The 15,561-nt window shown below is 44.2% G+C and overlaps 1 protein-coding gene across 5 annotated transcripts in view; it reads right to left on the reverse strand.

Annotated features, from left to right (window-relative positions):
• Positions 1-15,561, reverse strand: part of LOC119181297 (glycogen debranching enzyme) — a 137,882-nt gene that overhangs the window by 71,442 nt on the left and 50,879 nt on the right. For all 5 annotated transcript variants that reach the window (XM_075874883.1, XM_075874882.1, XM_075874884.1 and 2 more), the window contains 5 exons: positions 11,460-12,719; positions 8,484-8,761; positions 7,609-7,742; positions 6,056-6,189; positions 1,131-1,312 (listed from right to left, as the gene is read on the reverse strand). In XM_075874883.1, the coding sequence (XP_075730998.1) occupies positions 1,131-1,312; positions 6,056-6,189; positions 7,609-7,742; positions 8,484-8,761; positions 11,460-12,719 (1,988 nt within the window). The remainder of the gene's footprint in view (positions 1-1,130; positions 1,313-6,055; positions 6,190-7,608; positions 7,743-8,483; positions 8,762-11,459; positions 12,720-15,561) is intronic.

Below are 15,561 nucleotides of genomic sequence, written 5' to 3' on the forward strand. Positions count from 1 at the left end.
TATGGCTAGTTGCGTGCAGTGCGTTTTTACTCGGCGCACAACATCACTGCCGATCCGCTTGCTGTAGAACGCCCACTGTGCTTCTGGCCATGCACAGTTGCGGCGAGTAGCCAGCTTGGTTAACGTGGCGATAACGAGCTTTCCGCAAGCAATGGGCTCTCCGCAATGCTCTAGTAGTCCTGGCAGCAAACGAAGGTGCGTTTTGGCTGTCGCTGAATAGAAGCGCCCATCATGGTTACAACAGCGCTGCACTTGCTGTATGGTGCGCATGTTGCATAATACAGCAAGGTTTCTCGATGCCCACGACCTGCGACAGCGAGCTGCTTGCGTTTCTGAGTGTGCGCTTCAACATGGTCCCACAAAACAAAGCGGCAGCGATCAGCGGCCAAGCACATTCAGGTAGTCGCCTACTAAAAAAGTACAGTAGACATAAACAGACGCTACACCACACGCCTGTCCAAACAGACAACCGAGGATGCTTACTGCAATAAGGATTTTCGCGGCAATAGGTCACACTGGTGCGTTTGTCAGTGATCGCCACCTCTCCTTTGTTTTTCCCCGATGATTGCATGGCAAGCCACCACTGCGATCGCGCGTAAGTCTGAATCGGCTGATCTCCACCCCCTTAACATGACAGAAAACTGTGCAAGGCACATTGTGGCATCTGCAACTTAAGTGGCACAGTAAAACTTTCTGCCACAAAATGTTATCACGATACACAGTTAATATGCACTAACCGGTAGGCATAAGCCATAAACTACAATTTAAGCGATCCGCGAATGCATTAGTCTCTATGAGACTCGATAGGAGATTCGTTGCAACTAGGTTTTAACGATTCGTATTCCTAAAGAGGGTACGTACTAACAATGTTTGACTTCATTCGTTTTCTGCACCTCAAGACAATGTTATTTACATGTTTTACACAGCTGCTTAGACGTATTCAATGCCGTGCATGACTCCGTTTTCAAATGCGGCGTCAAAAATAGGAGCGTTATACCAAGGTGCACCTTATTAAACTTTTTTCTCCACGAAAGTCGTAAAAGGTAGAGGGTGAATCTTATACAAAGGCGCTGCTTGTACACTGGAAAATACAGTTCTTCAAAGCCTCAGCTAAGTACACCACTTCCTACCAGCAGAAATCGTGGTGCACGTCTCCTGGCGAGCATTGGTCTTCTCGTCGATTCGGTACGGTGGTTGAGGTGGTGTCAGCTGACGCGACAATGGTGGCAGGTGCGCTCCCGGGACATAGCCACCCAGGACCACTGAACCAAAGGCCAGTTCTCGTACCAGCATGGAACCATTCTTCACAAAACTGCAGTGCACATCCATAACAATGATTTTTGGGGTTTAACATCTCAAAACCACAGCATGATTATAAGAGATACTGTAGTGGAGAGCTCCAGAAATTCAGACCACTTGGGGTGCTTTAAAGTGCACCTAAATCTAAGCATAGAGGCCTTGAGCATTCTCGTTTCCATCAAAAATGTAACCGCTCCAGCCGGGATTCGATCACGCAACCTGCGGGATCATTGAGCACCATAACCACTAGACCACTGGAAATGAATGCAATGCCTGTTCATACAAACAGAGTTACCAGATCCGCTTATAATGAGCTGATTTGGGCTGCTTTTTCGATGAAGTTACTAGTAAAAACTTAGAACCGCTTGTAGCATTTTTTGGGGCACTTATTTGCATTTTGCCAGCAAATATCCCTTTCCGGCTCAGATTAACGTGCATTCTCTAGTGTCAAATTCACAAAGCATAAATCCAAGGTACTCAATATTACATACATCCTAATAAAGAAAATGATGCAATTTTATGTCAAGTGTGATTCTCTAGTCAGTCATGTTGCATTTTATATCATAATAATAATACAACAGGCCTCAAATGCGTGCGCAAAATTTGATTGATATGCGAGGTTTAATGTCCCAAAACCACCATATGATTATGAGAGACATTGTAGTGGAGGGCTCCGTAAATTTCGACCACCTGGGATTCTTTAACGTGCCCCCAAATCTGAGCACACGGGCCTACAGCATTTTCGCCTCTAACGAAAATGCAGCCGCCGCAGCCGGGATTCGATCCTGCGACCAGCAAGTCAGCAGCCGAGTACCTTAGCCACTAGACCACTGCGGCGGGGCAATGTGTCCGCAAATAGTTCTGGAACGTATTCATTTCAAGAAAAGAAATGCAGTATTTTCGTTTGGACATTGGTTCCAGAATGCAACATGTCGAATAACCCATTGAACAGTGTGCTGCCTTCATTACACTCTCCGTGCAATTAGCATTGTGGTTGTCATTTGTTTAGTATTATGCCAGGCTATATTACATAGGCTAATGCTATTCCTTGTCCAACACGATGACTTTTTAATGTATTTTTGATAGTAATTAGATTCAAGCACCAGTGCAGCTCTGCGTTGAAATACTCGACTGTTATGCAGAGGGCTCGAGTTCAAATTCCATTCAATACTGGGCATTTCTTTTTTTCTCATTTTATTATTTTCTTTTTCATGTCTATCGGTTATGGCACCAAAGGGGACAGCAACGGCAACTCCACTCAACACAGGAACAGGGGCCTAAGAGCTGCACTTTAAAAAAAAACACACCTCCACCAAGTAAATCGTGATGAGTGGGCGAAGACCTGGGCATTATATCAATGAGCAACCACATGTTGCCCCATGTAATGAAAACTGAGTGTCATAATGTACAAAAATATGTCAATTTATTTCGCCTTCTAGTCATCTTAAGCAATTCAAGGTATACTTAGAAAATTGCTGAAGTGGAGCATATGCCTCAAAAGTGAATTCGAGAACCCCCCGCCTTACCGGAGGCACGATACCACTTTAATATAGGTAATTCACAGGGACATATAATGCTCGACATGTGCCTTTGTGTTTAAGGTTTATTTGGGAAGCCTCAACATTTTAGGCACATTTTAGCGGAGATCACCTCATCAACACTCTTTTCGAGAGGTTATTTCACCACGGAATAGCTATTTCTAATCCAGGAGTGGATCTAGTCACTCATATATATATATATATATATATATATATATATATATATATATACACGCACACACACGCACACACACATATATATATGTGTGTGTGTGTGTGTGTGTGCATGCGTGTGTGCATTTTGGGGGGGGCAGTCACAAAATACCGTACATAAGGTGGGTATGAACCCACCTTATATTCAGAAAAGTTAAGGACAATTCAGGGGGAGGGTTCATTACGCCGGAGAAAAAAATCACGGGAGTTATAGCAGCGAAAAGTTTGCATGACGGTATTGCTTGTTCTGACCCATGAAATGCACGACGAATTGTTTTTGTAGCCCGAAGCTCTTGTTTTCTCCCATAATGAATGTGCATGGATCAAAGCCGAATGTGTCATCCAGCCGTTCGGTTCCCATGTCCACTGCGGCAAACCCGACAAGAAAAACGCAGCGTCACATGGCAGCACACAAATGTTGCGGGCGATGCACCATCGGCGTGGTGGGCCCTTTGATGGCTTGCGAGATGGCAGGCGCGTGGCATGTTTATACGCCCCGCACCCGTCATCTCGAAGGCCATGCATTTGCTTTTAAAGAAGTCTTTCTTGAGGACCACGAACGAAAAAATTTTGGTATGTCTATCTGTACATTTGTCTGTTTGTCCGCCCTAACGATCACCCCAAATGGCATTAAACAGCCAACCCCATTCGCTGTGCCAACCAATATTGCTCAAGGTTTACGTGTTAATAGTTGTGCGATTGTCAATTAAAAAGCAATTATTGTGCATATCTGAGGTACCACAACAACGCTTCGATGTTTTCTATGTCTGCCTTTATACTAGAAGAGGCACACACAAGTAACTCTAAAGAATGGCGCTGCGCTGACAGTGCAACGCGCTGCTCAAAAACGTGCTTCTAACGCTTTGCTACGACGTCATGGTGGTGGCACCTGCCCGTCACTTTGCGTTCTACACCTTATTACCTTCTAGACTGGCGCACATCTTTCTTCACGGGCTGCACGCCTTCGTTTTCGAAGATAACTGCCAGATGACACTTGTGTCTAACGTGCCTAGATGCGCTCGTTCGTCTCCGCCACACACTCGAGGCACTCTAACGCAGCGCCTGCAGAATACCATTCACCGATTTTCTTGCGCAGAACATCAAATAAATGTTTTGTTCACTCTCTCCGGACGCAAGACTATTGTCTTTCGACAACATTTACAGTGTAACATGTAGATTCGGGCCATTTTTTTTTTTTTGCTTTGTTCTCATGCCACTGTGTTTGTGTGGTGCTATAAGCAAAGAGGTTTCTCCTGCATTCGGCAGATAGCGATCTGTTGCAAAAAGCGGGACTTTTAAACTTTGATTGACGTTTTCCCCGTTCGCACTGCTCACAACTGTTTAACATGACTGGAAAACTATGCTCCGACTTTTATTGCGTCATTATTTTGTGATATAATGGCTTGATTTAATGTTGTTTCGATTGGGAATGGCACTGGCTATCACACCGAAACAAAATGAACAGATACATTAAAAATTTTCTTTTTCTTTTTTTCAAGAACCAAGGGGGTGGTAGGGTTCATTATGCAAGTGCATTCATTACACGAGTAAATATGTTACTAGAAGTAAAACTGGAAAGGGAGGAGGGGGGGGGGGGGGTTCTTACTCTTGCTTGTAATAGTTGCTGTCATCAGGAGAACCACAAGAACCACATCACAACATAAATACCGCCAAGAGAAGATGTGATCCTAAAAAAAAAAAAAAGAAATGTGTAGCCTAGGCCGATGATATTTTTACTTTATGCATAGGTTTTCATGCTGATTTCAAATATGTCATTAGTTCTATAATAAATTGTACAGTTTTCGTTTTATGCCGTGACAATGTGTAAAGTATTGTTTATATTGAATAAACTTTTTATGCCACTAAACCTTAACGGTTCTGAGTCATTAATAACTCATATTTCTCTACATTAACTGTAGAGTATAAATAGCCATCAATAAAGGGTGCATAAAATGTTATAATAGACAAGAAAAACTGTATATTGAGAAAATTCTTAAAAGTCCTCAGCCCATACTATTTACTTCCTTCAGATTTGTAATAATTGGTGCTGTGCTTGCTACTGCCAATTTATACCTGCAAACTTCTTAATCTCATCTGCCCACCTAACCTTCTGTCTCCCCCTAGCCTACTTGCCTTCTCTGGGAATCCAGTTAGTGACCCTTAATGACCAGTGGTTATCCTGTCTACGCGCTACATGCCCGGCCCATGTCCATTTCCTCTTCTTGATTTCATCTATGATAACCTTAACCTCCGTTTGTTCCCTAATCCACTCTGCTCCCTTGTTGTCTCTTAAGAAAAACAGATAAAACAAGAAAAAAACGTGTAATTTTAGAAAAACTTGGAGACAGGTAACGATGGAAAGGGGGGGGAAGGGTGATGACACAGGCTAGAGGGGGAAGCTATTGCCCCTATCGCCTCCCCCCCTGGATCCACTATTGCTCTTATCTTATAATTAGCCTGTGTCTACGTTCAAGATTATCATAAAATCTTCTTTTTTGTATTTTATATGTGTTTCGCCGATAGCAACAGTTCTATACTGTGACCACATGGGAAGACAAGACTAGATCACGAGAAACTTCCCCCTTAAAGAAAAGGACACCTAGTATACATCTTTTCACTTTTGCCCCTAATCAAGAAAACACGTTGTGGTGACATTTCTATGAATATCGAACATGTAGTACATACTTTGGATGGATATGTGAGGTTTAACGTCCCAAAACCACCATATGATTATGAGAGACGCCGTAGTGAAGGGCTCTGGAAATTTCGGCCACCCGGGGTTCTTTAACGTGTGTCCAAATCTGAGCACACGGGCCTAGGGCCTAGTACAGCATTTTCGCCTCCAATGAAAATGCAGCTGGGATTCCATCCCACGACCTGCAGGTCAGCAGCCGAGTACCTTAGCCACTAGACCACTGTGGCGGGGCTGTAGTACATATTTTATATGACTAAGATTGCACTCTAGGCGCTAGTTGACAACAAATGAAAATGAGTACAATACTTACCTCGACATTTTGCTCCATACTTCCTCAAGCACAAGGCAGTATGTGCTGGTCACCACAGCATCAAAGTAGCAGGGGACCAGGTAACGAGGAGTCTTTTTTACTGAGGCAAACACTTGGTCCAGCCACTTAGCAAACTGCATGCAATGAGATAAATAATAGGGAGCTTTAGAACAACATATTCAAAATTTCACATATGCTATTCCTTGCAGTCGCAGTCACAGAGCACACTTCACGATAAAGAGTTATAGCAAGTTGCAGAAATTTGGTACACAAATACGCTACTGTATAATAGCACCACTATTCTTTAAAAATTATTTAAAAAAATATTATAAAAAAAGCTTTAAAAAATTATTGAGGGGTTGTCCTTGTTGCCAGTCAGCCTATGCATTGTTAACCTGTCGTCTGGGGGACACTGTCACTGGACAGGAGAAACACTACAGCACTGCCTTACTGCATTTGCATATCTTATCTCCATAACTTACTAAAACTCTGTAATGCTAATCGCTATTGGTGTTTGCGTTCCTCCCACAAAAAATCTAAAATAGTGTGCAGCCTTCAAAACATTTTTGTCATGACGTTGAGAACCCTCTGTGTGCTTTAGTGTCGCTGTGAGCTTGTGCTAGCATTTGCAGTGGACAAACACAATACTAAAACTCATACTGTGCCCTTCGCCCACAACACCCCCTATCTTTCCATACGCTATTCTAAAGCTGCCTAATGTTGTCATTATCAGTCTATCTTACGGTCAATGTAGGATGAAAGCCTCTCCCAATGATCTCTGGCCGATACAGAGCCAGGTTCTTTTATCCGGGACAGGCGAGTTCCTTCAAGGGGGTGCAGAGAAATCGAAAACTCAGGCACTTTGTTTAGATTGTTAAAAGAAGAAGTGCTACAAATCTGCGAGCACAAGAAAAAGAGAGCAGACAAAGGAATGGTGCTACTAACAACTGTTTATTTACGTCACATTCGAGATACCAATGAGCAAAACAATTTTTCTCATATTAGCACTAAGTTGCTCTCTCACAGTACCAAAAACACCACATTTGCAGCAAGAAGATGCTTGTGCCTAATGAAGTGCTTCATGAGCTAGACACCATTTTTATGAAAGAAAACATGCAAGCACATGACTACACCTGCAGCACCGTCAGCCAACGAATAACCTTTGGCGGCATCACCCGTTGCAAGACCACAGCAGGAGCGTCATCCAGCAGTGCCCGTCTAACAGTGTTATTATCTGTTGGTCGATGGTGCTGTCGGCAGCCACGGCAAGGCCACACGCTCCCGTTCTTAAAAAATGACAGAGTACATATATATGCTTGCAAAAGCCTGCAACGCTATTGCAAGGTAAAAATTGTGATTTAAAGAGCAGACTAAATTGACAAGGCATACTTTTAGGTTCTAAATAAACTTTCAGTTATTAGAGCAACTTGTGTACATGTCTTTCTCCTCGTCTGGTCTCTTGTTTTCACTGACGCTGCTTTACTGTGCACAGTGAATGCATAATTTCGTCATCACATCAACCAGTCTCTGTAGAGCAGCACAAGGGTCCTTGCCTTAGTGGTGGTGCGCTCCTGACTGAGGCGATTGGTGATGTACTCCATGAGCCAGTCACCAACACGCAAGTTGTCACAAACGGGGTGACCGAGGTCATTTCTGATGCGAATCTCTGAGAGCACCGACATGATGCCTGCAAGAATTAATGAGAGGCTAAAGAACAAGCATTCATCACAACGCAATTGAAAATAATGGCTGAAACACACTTGGAGCTAAAGCTTAGCATGCTATTGGCACACCACAAAACCAATTCCATCCAATCATGCAGTTCTCAAAAAGTAACTAGAGGGAACTCTCGCAATAGTGTTCTGCCACAACCATTTTATTTGCACCTTTCCTAATTTTGCAGTCACAGACAAGGTGATGATTTGTCATTCACAACTTTTGGTCATGGCTTTCCAGGGTGTAACAGCAGAATGTAAACAGTTCTCAGAATGCAAAGTATGAAGGGGTCTTTGATGGGCAACTTTTCACCAAAGACCTGTATGACCATTGTTCTGCACTTTAAATGATCACAGGACAGGGCCGTCTGAGGATGGGTACAAGGCCCTACTTAGATGATTAGGAAGGGCAACGATATCACCCCCTACTGGACACCCCCCCATGCACCTTAGGGTAAGCTGCATTCTGACGCAGTTTTCTGATGACGCTAGTGTAACAGAAATGCGCTCGGCACCACTAGTGCCAGATCAAAGAAATCACTCTCAAAACACCGCATCCTTCACCCCTCCTGAGGTTTCAAACTACTGGAGCTGAAACACCCTTCCTGACAGCTTTTATTTTTCTCATTGTGCATCTCACCTGACCTGTGTTTTGACATGCTCGACTCCCACTGAGACAAGGGGACAAAAAGGGCAGCACACGATGCACCCACCTTGGAGGCCACAGTAAACGAGGCTGCCAAATCTCGGGAAGTTGTAGGCAGACCCACCCCTGTCCTCTGCACGTTCCTCAACATCGCAGCGAAACAGAACTCGGTTCAGGTCGGACAGCGTGAGGGCCTTGAGGATGCTCACAATGCTCTCTTCATTACTGCCAACATCGGCTGAGGCAGCACGGCGCTCACGTGGTTCTGCCCCGATGTATCCCATGTTAGTCAGGTGCTTGTGGAGGTACTGAATTGCAGCTTTGCTCGTTGGATGAGGGCTGACTCTAGAATAAAAAGATAATCAATTTGTGGAAGATGAAGAGGCACTTGCTTTTACTGATTAACATAGAGTCTCTTACAACTTCCCAGAGGAAACTCTGGCACTGCGATTCTTAAGCCATTATGGAAATGACAGGTATTGCACGAATTCGCCTAATCTTCATGCTTACGGCTTTGAATGCAGTTGTGGCTTTGTCTGTTGTTGGGTTCTGGCATTTGTTTTGAACAAAGGAATGAATCATTGTGAACTTCATGAGTCGATTTTAATTGGCGAGCCAAAAAAGGTTGAAGTGGTGAAGTGTAACAGCTCAACATTAGCTGAACTTTGTCTTGTGGCTTTATATATAGTTTTGGTTTTATGCAAAGTGTCGACAACACCACAAATCGTAATTTTTGTCAAGTGGGACATTACCGACCATGCCATTATTTGTCTTTTTGCAGATAAGCAAGGTACCGGCGTTGTCAAAAATTCCCAGGCCATGCTGCTAATGGAATACATAGGATAGTGGCCTGGGAACTTTTGACGGCTCTTGTACCTGCTACACATCTGTAAAGTATGAGGTGCACTTTGTTGACACTGCACATGGCTAATGATGAAAAATCAAGGGCGAGCACATTAAACCACACATTTCCTGTCTAATTACGGCAGTGACAGTTTACTCTTCTGCTGGCACTTGCTCCCGCAGGCAATTGCTATGGCTAATGATGAAAAATCAAGGGCGAGCACATTAAACCACACATTTCCTGTCTAATTACGGCAGTGACAGTTTACTCTTCTGCAGGCAATTGCTCCCGCAGACCCGCAGGCAATTGCTCAGCATTTTAACCAGTACTTTCAAAGTGTATTCTCTGATTCTTGCGCATGTATGTTGGCGCATACCGCAGTGTATCGTCCTAGTGATGTTGGCTTTATTTCTTACTCTGGTGTGTTATCTATGCTTTTGAACCTTAATACAAAAAAATCATGTGGTCCCGACAGCATTCCAAACATATTTCTTCGTCGCTATGCTGAGTCACTGGCTAAATTTCTTGTTGTTTTATTTCGTACTTCTTTAATTTATGGCGAGCTCCCCGAAGACTGGAAGATAGCTCTGGTTGTACCTATCTTTAAAAAGGGCGACCGCCTATGTTTTCAAAATTACCGTCCAATATCACTAACATCTTCTTGTTGCAAACTAATGAAACACATTGTCGCCACTCGCATTCTTGAACACTTAAACGACCATAATATTCTAACAGGTTTCCAGCACGGGTTCAGGAAACGGTACTCCAGCGTCACACAGTTAGTTACAGTATTTCATTCGTTTGCACACACCTTAGACAACACCGGTCAAATAGATGCAATATTTCTAGACTTCAGTAAAGCATTCGATAAGGTACCACATGACAAATTAATTCTTAAGATGCGAAATATTGGCCTCCCCGAAATTCTGGTCACATGGGTTGCAAATTACTTGACAAACCGCAAACAACTGGTCATAATAGATGGAATAGGGTCTGGCTATCTTGATGTCACTTCGGGAGTTCCTCAGGGAAGTGTGCTGGGTCCATTGCTTTTCATAATGTATATAAATGATATTGTTAATGAAATTACAACTGGTGTGCAAATTCGGTTGTTCGCGGATGATGCAGTCTTGTTTCGGGATGTTTCGTGCTGTGCTGATCAGTGTGAACTTAATACCAATCTTACTAATATACTTGAATGGTGCAAGAACTGGGGAATGGTGCTGAACGCCGACAAAGCACTGTATCTTCACATAACACGAAAGAAAGTTCCGTACGACTATCAATACACACTAGGAACATCGCCATTGAAACAAGTCACCAGTCATAAATACCTCGGTGTCACACTAACCAGCAATCTCTCGTGGAATTTACACATTGACAATATTTGCTCATCTGCCTTTCGTAAGCTATGCTTCTTAAAACACAAACTCAGAAATTCCCCTTCTAACGTCAAGCTCCTCAGCTACTTTACTTTTATTAGACCTAAGCTCGAATATGCCTGTATAGTCTGGGACCCCTACACTAATCACAACATCCGTAAAATAGAAAGAATTCAGAGAAAAGCTGTAAGGTTTATTTACTCTAAATACTCACGCACTGATTCTCCCTCACAAATAATGCTTACTAACAAAATCCCCAGCCTTGAATCCAGGAGAAAGTGCTTCCGTCTTGATTTCCTTTCTTCACTAAGTAAAGGTGCACTGTCCATTGACCCATCTCCGTTCTTGTCACTGTTACAAACAAGACCTACTAGGCACCACAACCCAAATGCTTTCGCCCCATATTTTGCTCCTACTGACACCTTCAAGTACTCTTTTTTTCCGCGTACGATACAAGAGTGGAATGAATTACCCCCTGTATAAGTGCCTTGTTTGCTTGTATTGTTTGTATTTTTGCATTTTATCTTCTTGTGCCCCCCTGTTTGGACCTAACCATGGTCTGCAGTATGTATTAAATAAATAAATAAATAAATAGCTTAACGCGATTTCTTGCCCGACATGAGGCATTTATAGGGTCTTTTCGCAAATGACTTTCAGGCACCAGCACTGCTCTGTTGTTGAATACTTGACGGCCACCCAGAGGGCCCAGATTCAAATCCCATCAGATCCTGGGAATTTTTATTTTTCCATGTCTACAGCAATGAAAATGGTAATTCCGCTCAATGTGGAGAGCTGCACTCTAAAAAGTGACACCTACCTGAAAGCGATGACCGAACCTGGTGTGAAGTTGGTCAAATCCAACTCCTGCAGGTTCTCCTCACTCTCCTTACTGAGGTCCACCATTTTAGATTCCACCAGAGAAAGATGCTCATGGATCTCGAGTTGGTAGTCGTGCATCCCCACAATGTACTCCTTGTTCTTGTCCTGTTTAGTGTTGCTGTCCTTATTCACTTTAACAGTTTTCGCTTCAAAGATTACCTCCTCAATCACTCCAGGAATGCACAGCGGCGGGATACAACCGGTGTCGTTGGGGTTGGCAGGCATCTGGAACGATGTACGGGCCACCAGGACAACTGACTGATGCGTGGAAGCACTGTGTCGAGTGACAGCGATCGTGTTAGAATCAACCTGGTCAACAAAAACCTGTGTGTAATTTTGTAGGCCTAGCTCATAGTGGACCCTGTTCAGTGCCCGCTTGGCAGCAATAATTCCCGAATGTAGGTGGACGCATGAAGGCTTTTCAGATGGCTTTGCTGACCACACAGGGTACTGACGAAACTCGTCGACAACGTCAATGTGATGAGAAACAAGTTCATCATAACCACGGTTCGATCCTGTAGCACAGCATGCCATCGATACCACGGCAGCGCTCGGAAGATAGTCATATGCTGAACGTTTCTCGAAAGGTGATGGGTTGTCATGTGTGATGTCCATGAAAAGTGCGTGTGCAATGCATGGTTTAAGGCAACGAATCGGAGGTGGTATAAAGCTTCCAACCGGTTCACCACCGTACCGGTAAACGAGCCGTCCTAGCTCATGAGCATTAGGAGCGCTCATGGCTTCTCGGATAAGTGAACTGATTCCCAGTCGATTGACGAAAATGTTGTCCACTTCCTCCCTCGAGGTGAACAGCTCGGCGATCACGTAGAGGTCCGGACGTATTAGCCGGGCCGCATCGAGTACGTACTCTGCGAGAGGAAGTGGCGTGCTGTGGCAGTTGTCCAGGCGTATGCCGTGGAATATCTTGGCAGTCTCGCATACGTAATCCTTCATGTACAGCCATAAGAAAGGGCAATCATCGGGGGACTTGCCGTATCGAAGCTTGACACTGTCGCCCCAGGCAATGAGCTCGCGTCGCAGGTACACGTTCGACCCGGCCTCGGCGAAGTTTCGCAGAGGGTCATCGTTCATGACCCAGCCGTTATGTGCCATTACGTAGGCAGCTTTGTCACTGAAAATTAGCTTCTCAGCCTCTTTCAGGTCCAGGACTGGAATATCCGTGTTGACCACAAAGTATCTGCAAAGCATATCAAGCGTTAAAATGAATTGCATTTCTTTTACACTGCTGTACCCATAGAGAAGAATAACACAAAAAAGTAAGGTGCAATAAAGAGTAAAAGGTGCGCTAAAACTGATATTAAAGTATATGTTCATTTTGACTACCATAGAACAATCAAGCGTTGGGCGAGTTGGTATTCCATTGTAAACGACATTGTGCGCAAAAAAGAAAAAAAAATGGATAAGAAGGAAGAGAGCACAGACAGGCATAAACTAACAACTGAAGTTTATTTTCAGAAAAACACACATGTAAATGAAAGGCAATGACACGTGGTTATGATTACAATTTGGCAGTTAGATAATGCATCTCGAGTTTGTAAACGTTCACCGATGACCTCGCCACACATGCGCCTCAACAATCTCTCGCGGGTCATATATTTCAGCCTCGACAGCACTTCCATTTCATTTATTAAAGGATGACATCCACGATCCTTACAATGAAGGCGGAGATTAGACGAAAGTTGCCTTTTCGGAGAATTTCTGTGGTCCATTAATCGATTACTTAAACAGCGCCTGGTTTGGCCGATGTAACACTTCCAATATAATAGTGGAATGCGATAGACTACCCCCTTTCCACACTAAACCAGTCTGTCCCGGTGATTGACATCACACTCATTTCATTTTCTCGTCTTGCCACCTCTCAACTTTCCTTCCAAGCGCTGCGCAGATATGACCTAGCTTGTTCTTGGTGGAAAATGCTGCGTGCGAGTTCCACAACCACCACGTACCTGCATGAGCCAGGAGAGTAGGCTGTCGCGCGGTTGTTAAAAAAAATAACGCTCAAGGGCTCACTACTTTACTTCTGTATACAAGTTTCTAATCATTTTTATACATTTTACGACCAGCGCGGCAACTACAAGTACCAATCTCGGAGGCTTTGTATCTAAGCTGCTCATAAATTACTTCAGAGGGCGCCAACAGGTGGCGACACAGTCGTACGGTGTGCTCTGGCAGCACAAGTTGTCATCGAAAAAAGAGACACGTCTGAGGCGCCAGATGGCACACTGCCCCTTTCCAGTACACCATAACACTAGTGTCTATAAGAGCTGTGATGCATGGTGCTTCAGCCAACATGGGAATCGCGGGTAGTACACTAAATGGTCGAAGCTTATCACTCCAACCTTAACCTATTTATATTGACCCTTCTGCAATACTCAATCATGAGTCTTTAAGTTAATAGAATGAAATGCAATTTTTACACGTCTGCAAGCACCAGCAAGTATTCTGGAATATATGGCTGGTCAGCTATATATCAGACACATTTGCACAAGGGGTTGGATCCTATGGTTCATAAAAACGAGCACTTAAGATGTTTCTTTCCATTGTTCATACTACTGGGTCACATATCAAATCTGTTAGACTTGATATATGCAGGTGGTATGGGAAGAATTATTGGTCAGCTGCCAGCTTGTAAAAAAAAACATGCCCTTCATAATGCCAAGCACAAAAAAAAAAAGTGTTTTGTGTCGCTCATTTGCAACATTTTGTGCTCGGCGTGCACTGAAGATCATCCCAATCAGCTGGATTACGAATGACCAAATTAACAAGTTTGATGTCATTGCACAATATTGTAGCGATGCTGAGGCCGACAGGTTAAAAAAAAACAAGCGTCTTTATTAGGGCGAACTTGTGCCCACGATTCTAAAGACTATGGTCGTCAAGTCCGAGTAGCCGAGTGGCACAGATCCAACTATCTTCCTCTTCCTCGTTGTTGGAGAGCACGAACGCGTGGCGCATGCCAGCCGAGCCAAGTCTTGCTGGTGCTGGTGCCAAGATGATTGTGGCGGGCTACTTGAACGTGGCGAACCTGTCGCAGCATTACCCTCCTCCTCAGACGCATTGTCCCGATGCTTAAGACAGTGAAAAGATACATGCGCACTCTCACTCGTTTTTCGATGATCTGCCATGATAGGGCTTCATGCGGACTATGTGTACCACTTCCATGGGATTGCGGCGTCTTGAACTCACGTGTCCAGCGGATCTGACTTCATAAGTGACGTTGCTGATACGGTTGAGTACTTCATAAGGGCTGAAGTATCGGCAAAGAAGCTTTTCAGAGAGTCCGCGGCGGCGCACTGGTATCCATATCCACAATTTGTCACCGGGATGATAAAGTGCGTCACTGCGTCGCTTGTTGTACCGACTAGAATCGACGTGCTGTTGGTAGCGTATTCGGTATCTTGCCATTTGCCATGCTTCTTCGGCTCTTTGCAAGAAGTCATCTAAGTCAGGTGGATAGCTGCTTTCGTCCTGTAGTGGTAACATGGCATCCAGCAGGGTGGTCACTCTTCGGCCGAATACTAGTTCGAAAGGGGCAACGTGGGTTGTTTCTTGAACGGCTGTATTATATGCGAATGTTACGTAGGGTAATATTTCATCCCACTGTTTATGTTCAACATCGACATACATTGATAGCATGTCGGTCAGAGTTCTGTTGAGGCGTTCGGTTAAGCCATTTGACTGAGGGTGATACGCCGTTATTCTTCTGTGATCGGTATTTGTCATGCGCATCAGGCATTGCATTAGGTCTGCAGTAAATGCGGTGCCCCGATCCGTAATAACGACGATGGGCGCACCATGTCTGAGAACTATGTTGTTCACAAAGAACTTGGCGACTTCGGCAGCTGTCGCACTGTATAGAGAGTCAGTTTCAGCATAACGGGTGAGATAGTCTGTGGCTACGACTATCCATTTCTTGCCTGCACACGAAGTCGGGAAAGGTCCTAGGAAGTCCATGCCGACTTGTTGGAATGGGGCATCTGGAGGGTCTATTGGCTGGAGAAGGCCACAATATACATGTT

Source organism: Rhipicephalus microplus, chromosome 10 (assembly GCF_043290135.1).
Source record: "Rhipicephalus microplus isolate Deutch F79 chromosome 10, USDA_Rmic, whole genome shotgun sequence".
NCBI classification, from domain to species: domain Eukaryota; kingdom Metazoa; phylum Arthropoda; class Arachnida; order Ixodida; family Ixodidae; genus Rhipicephalus; species Rhipicephalus microplus.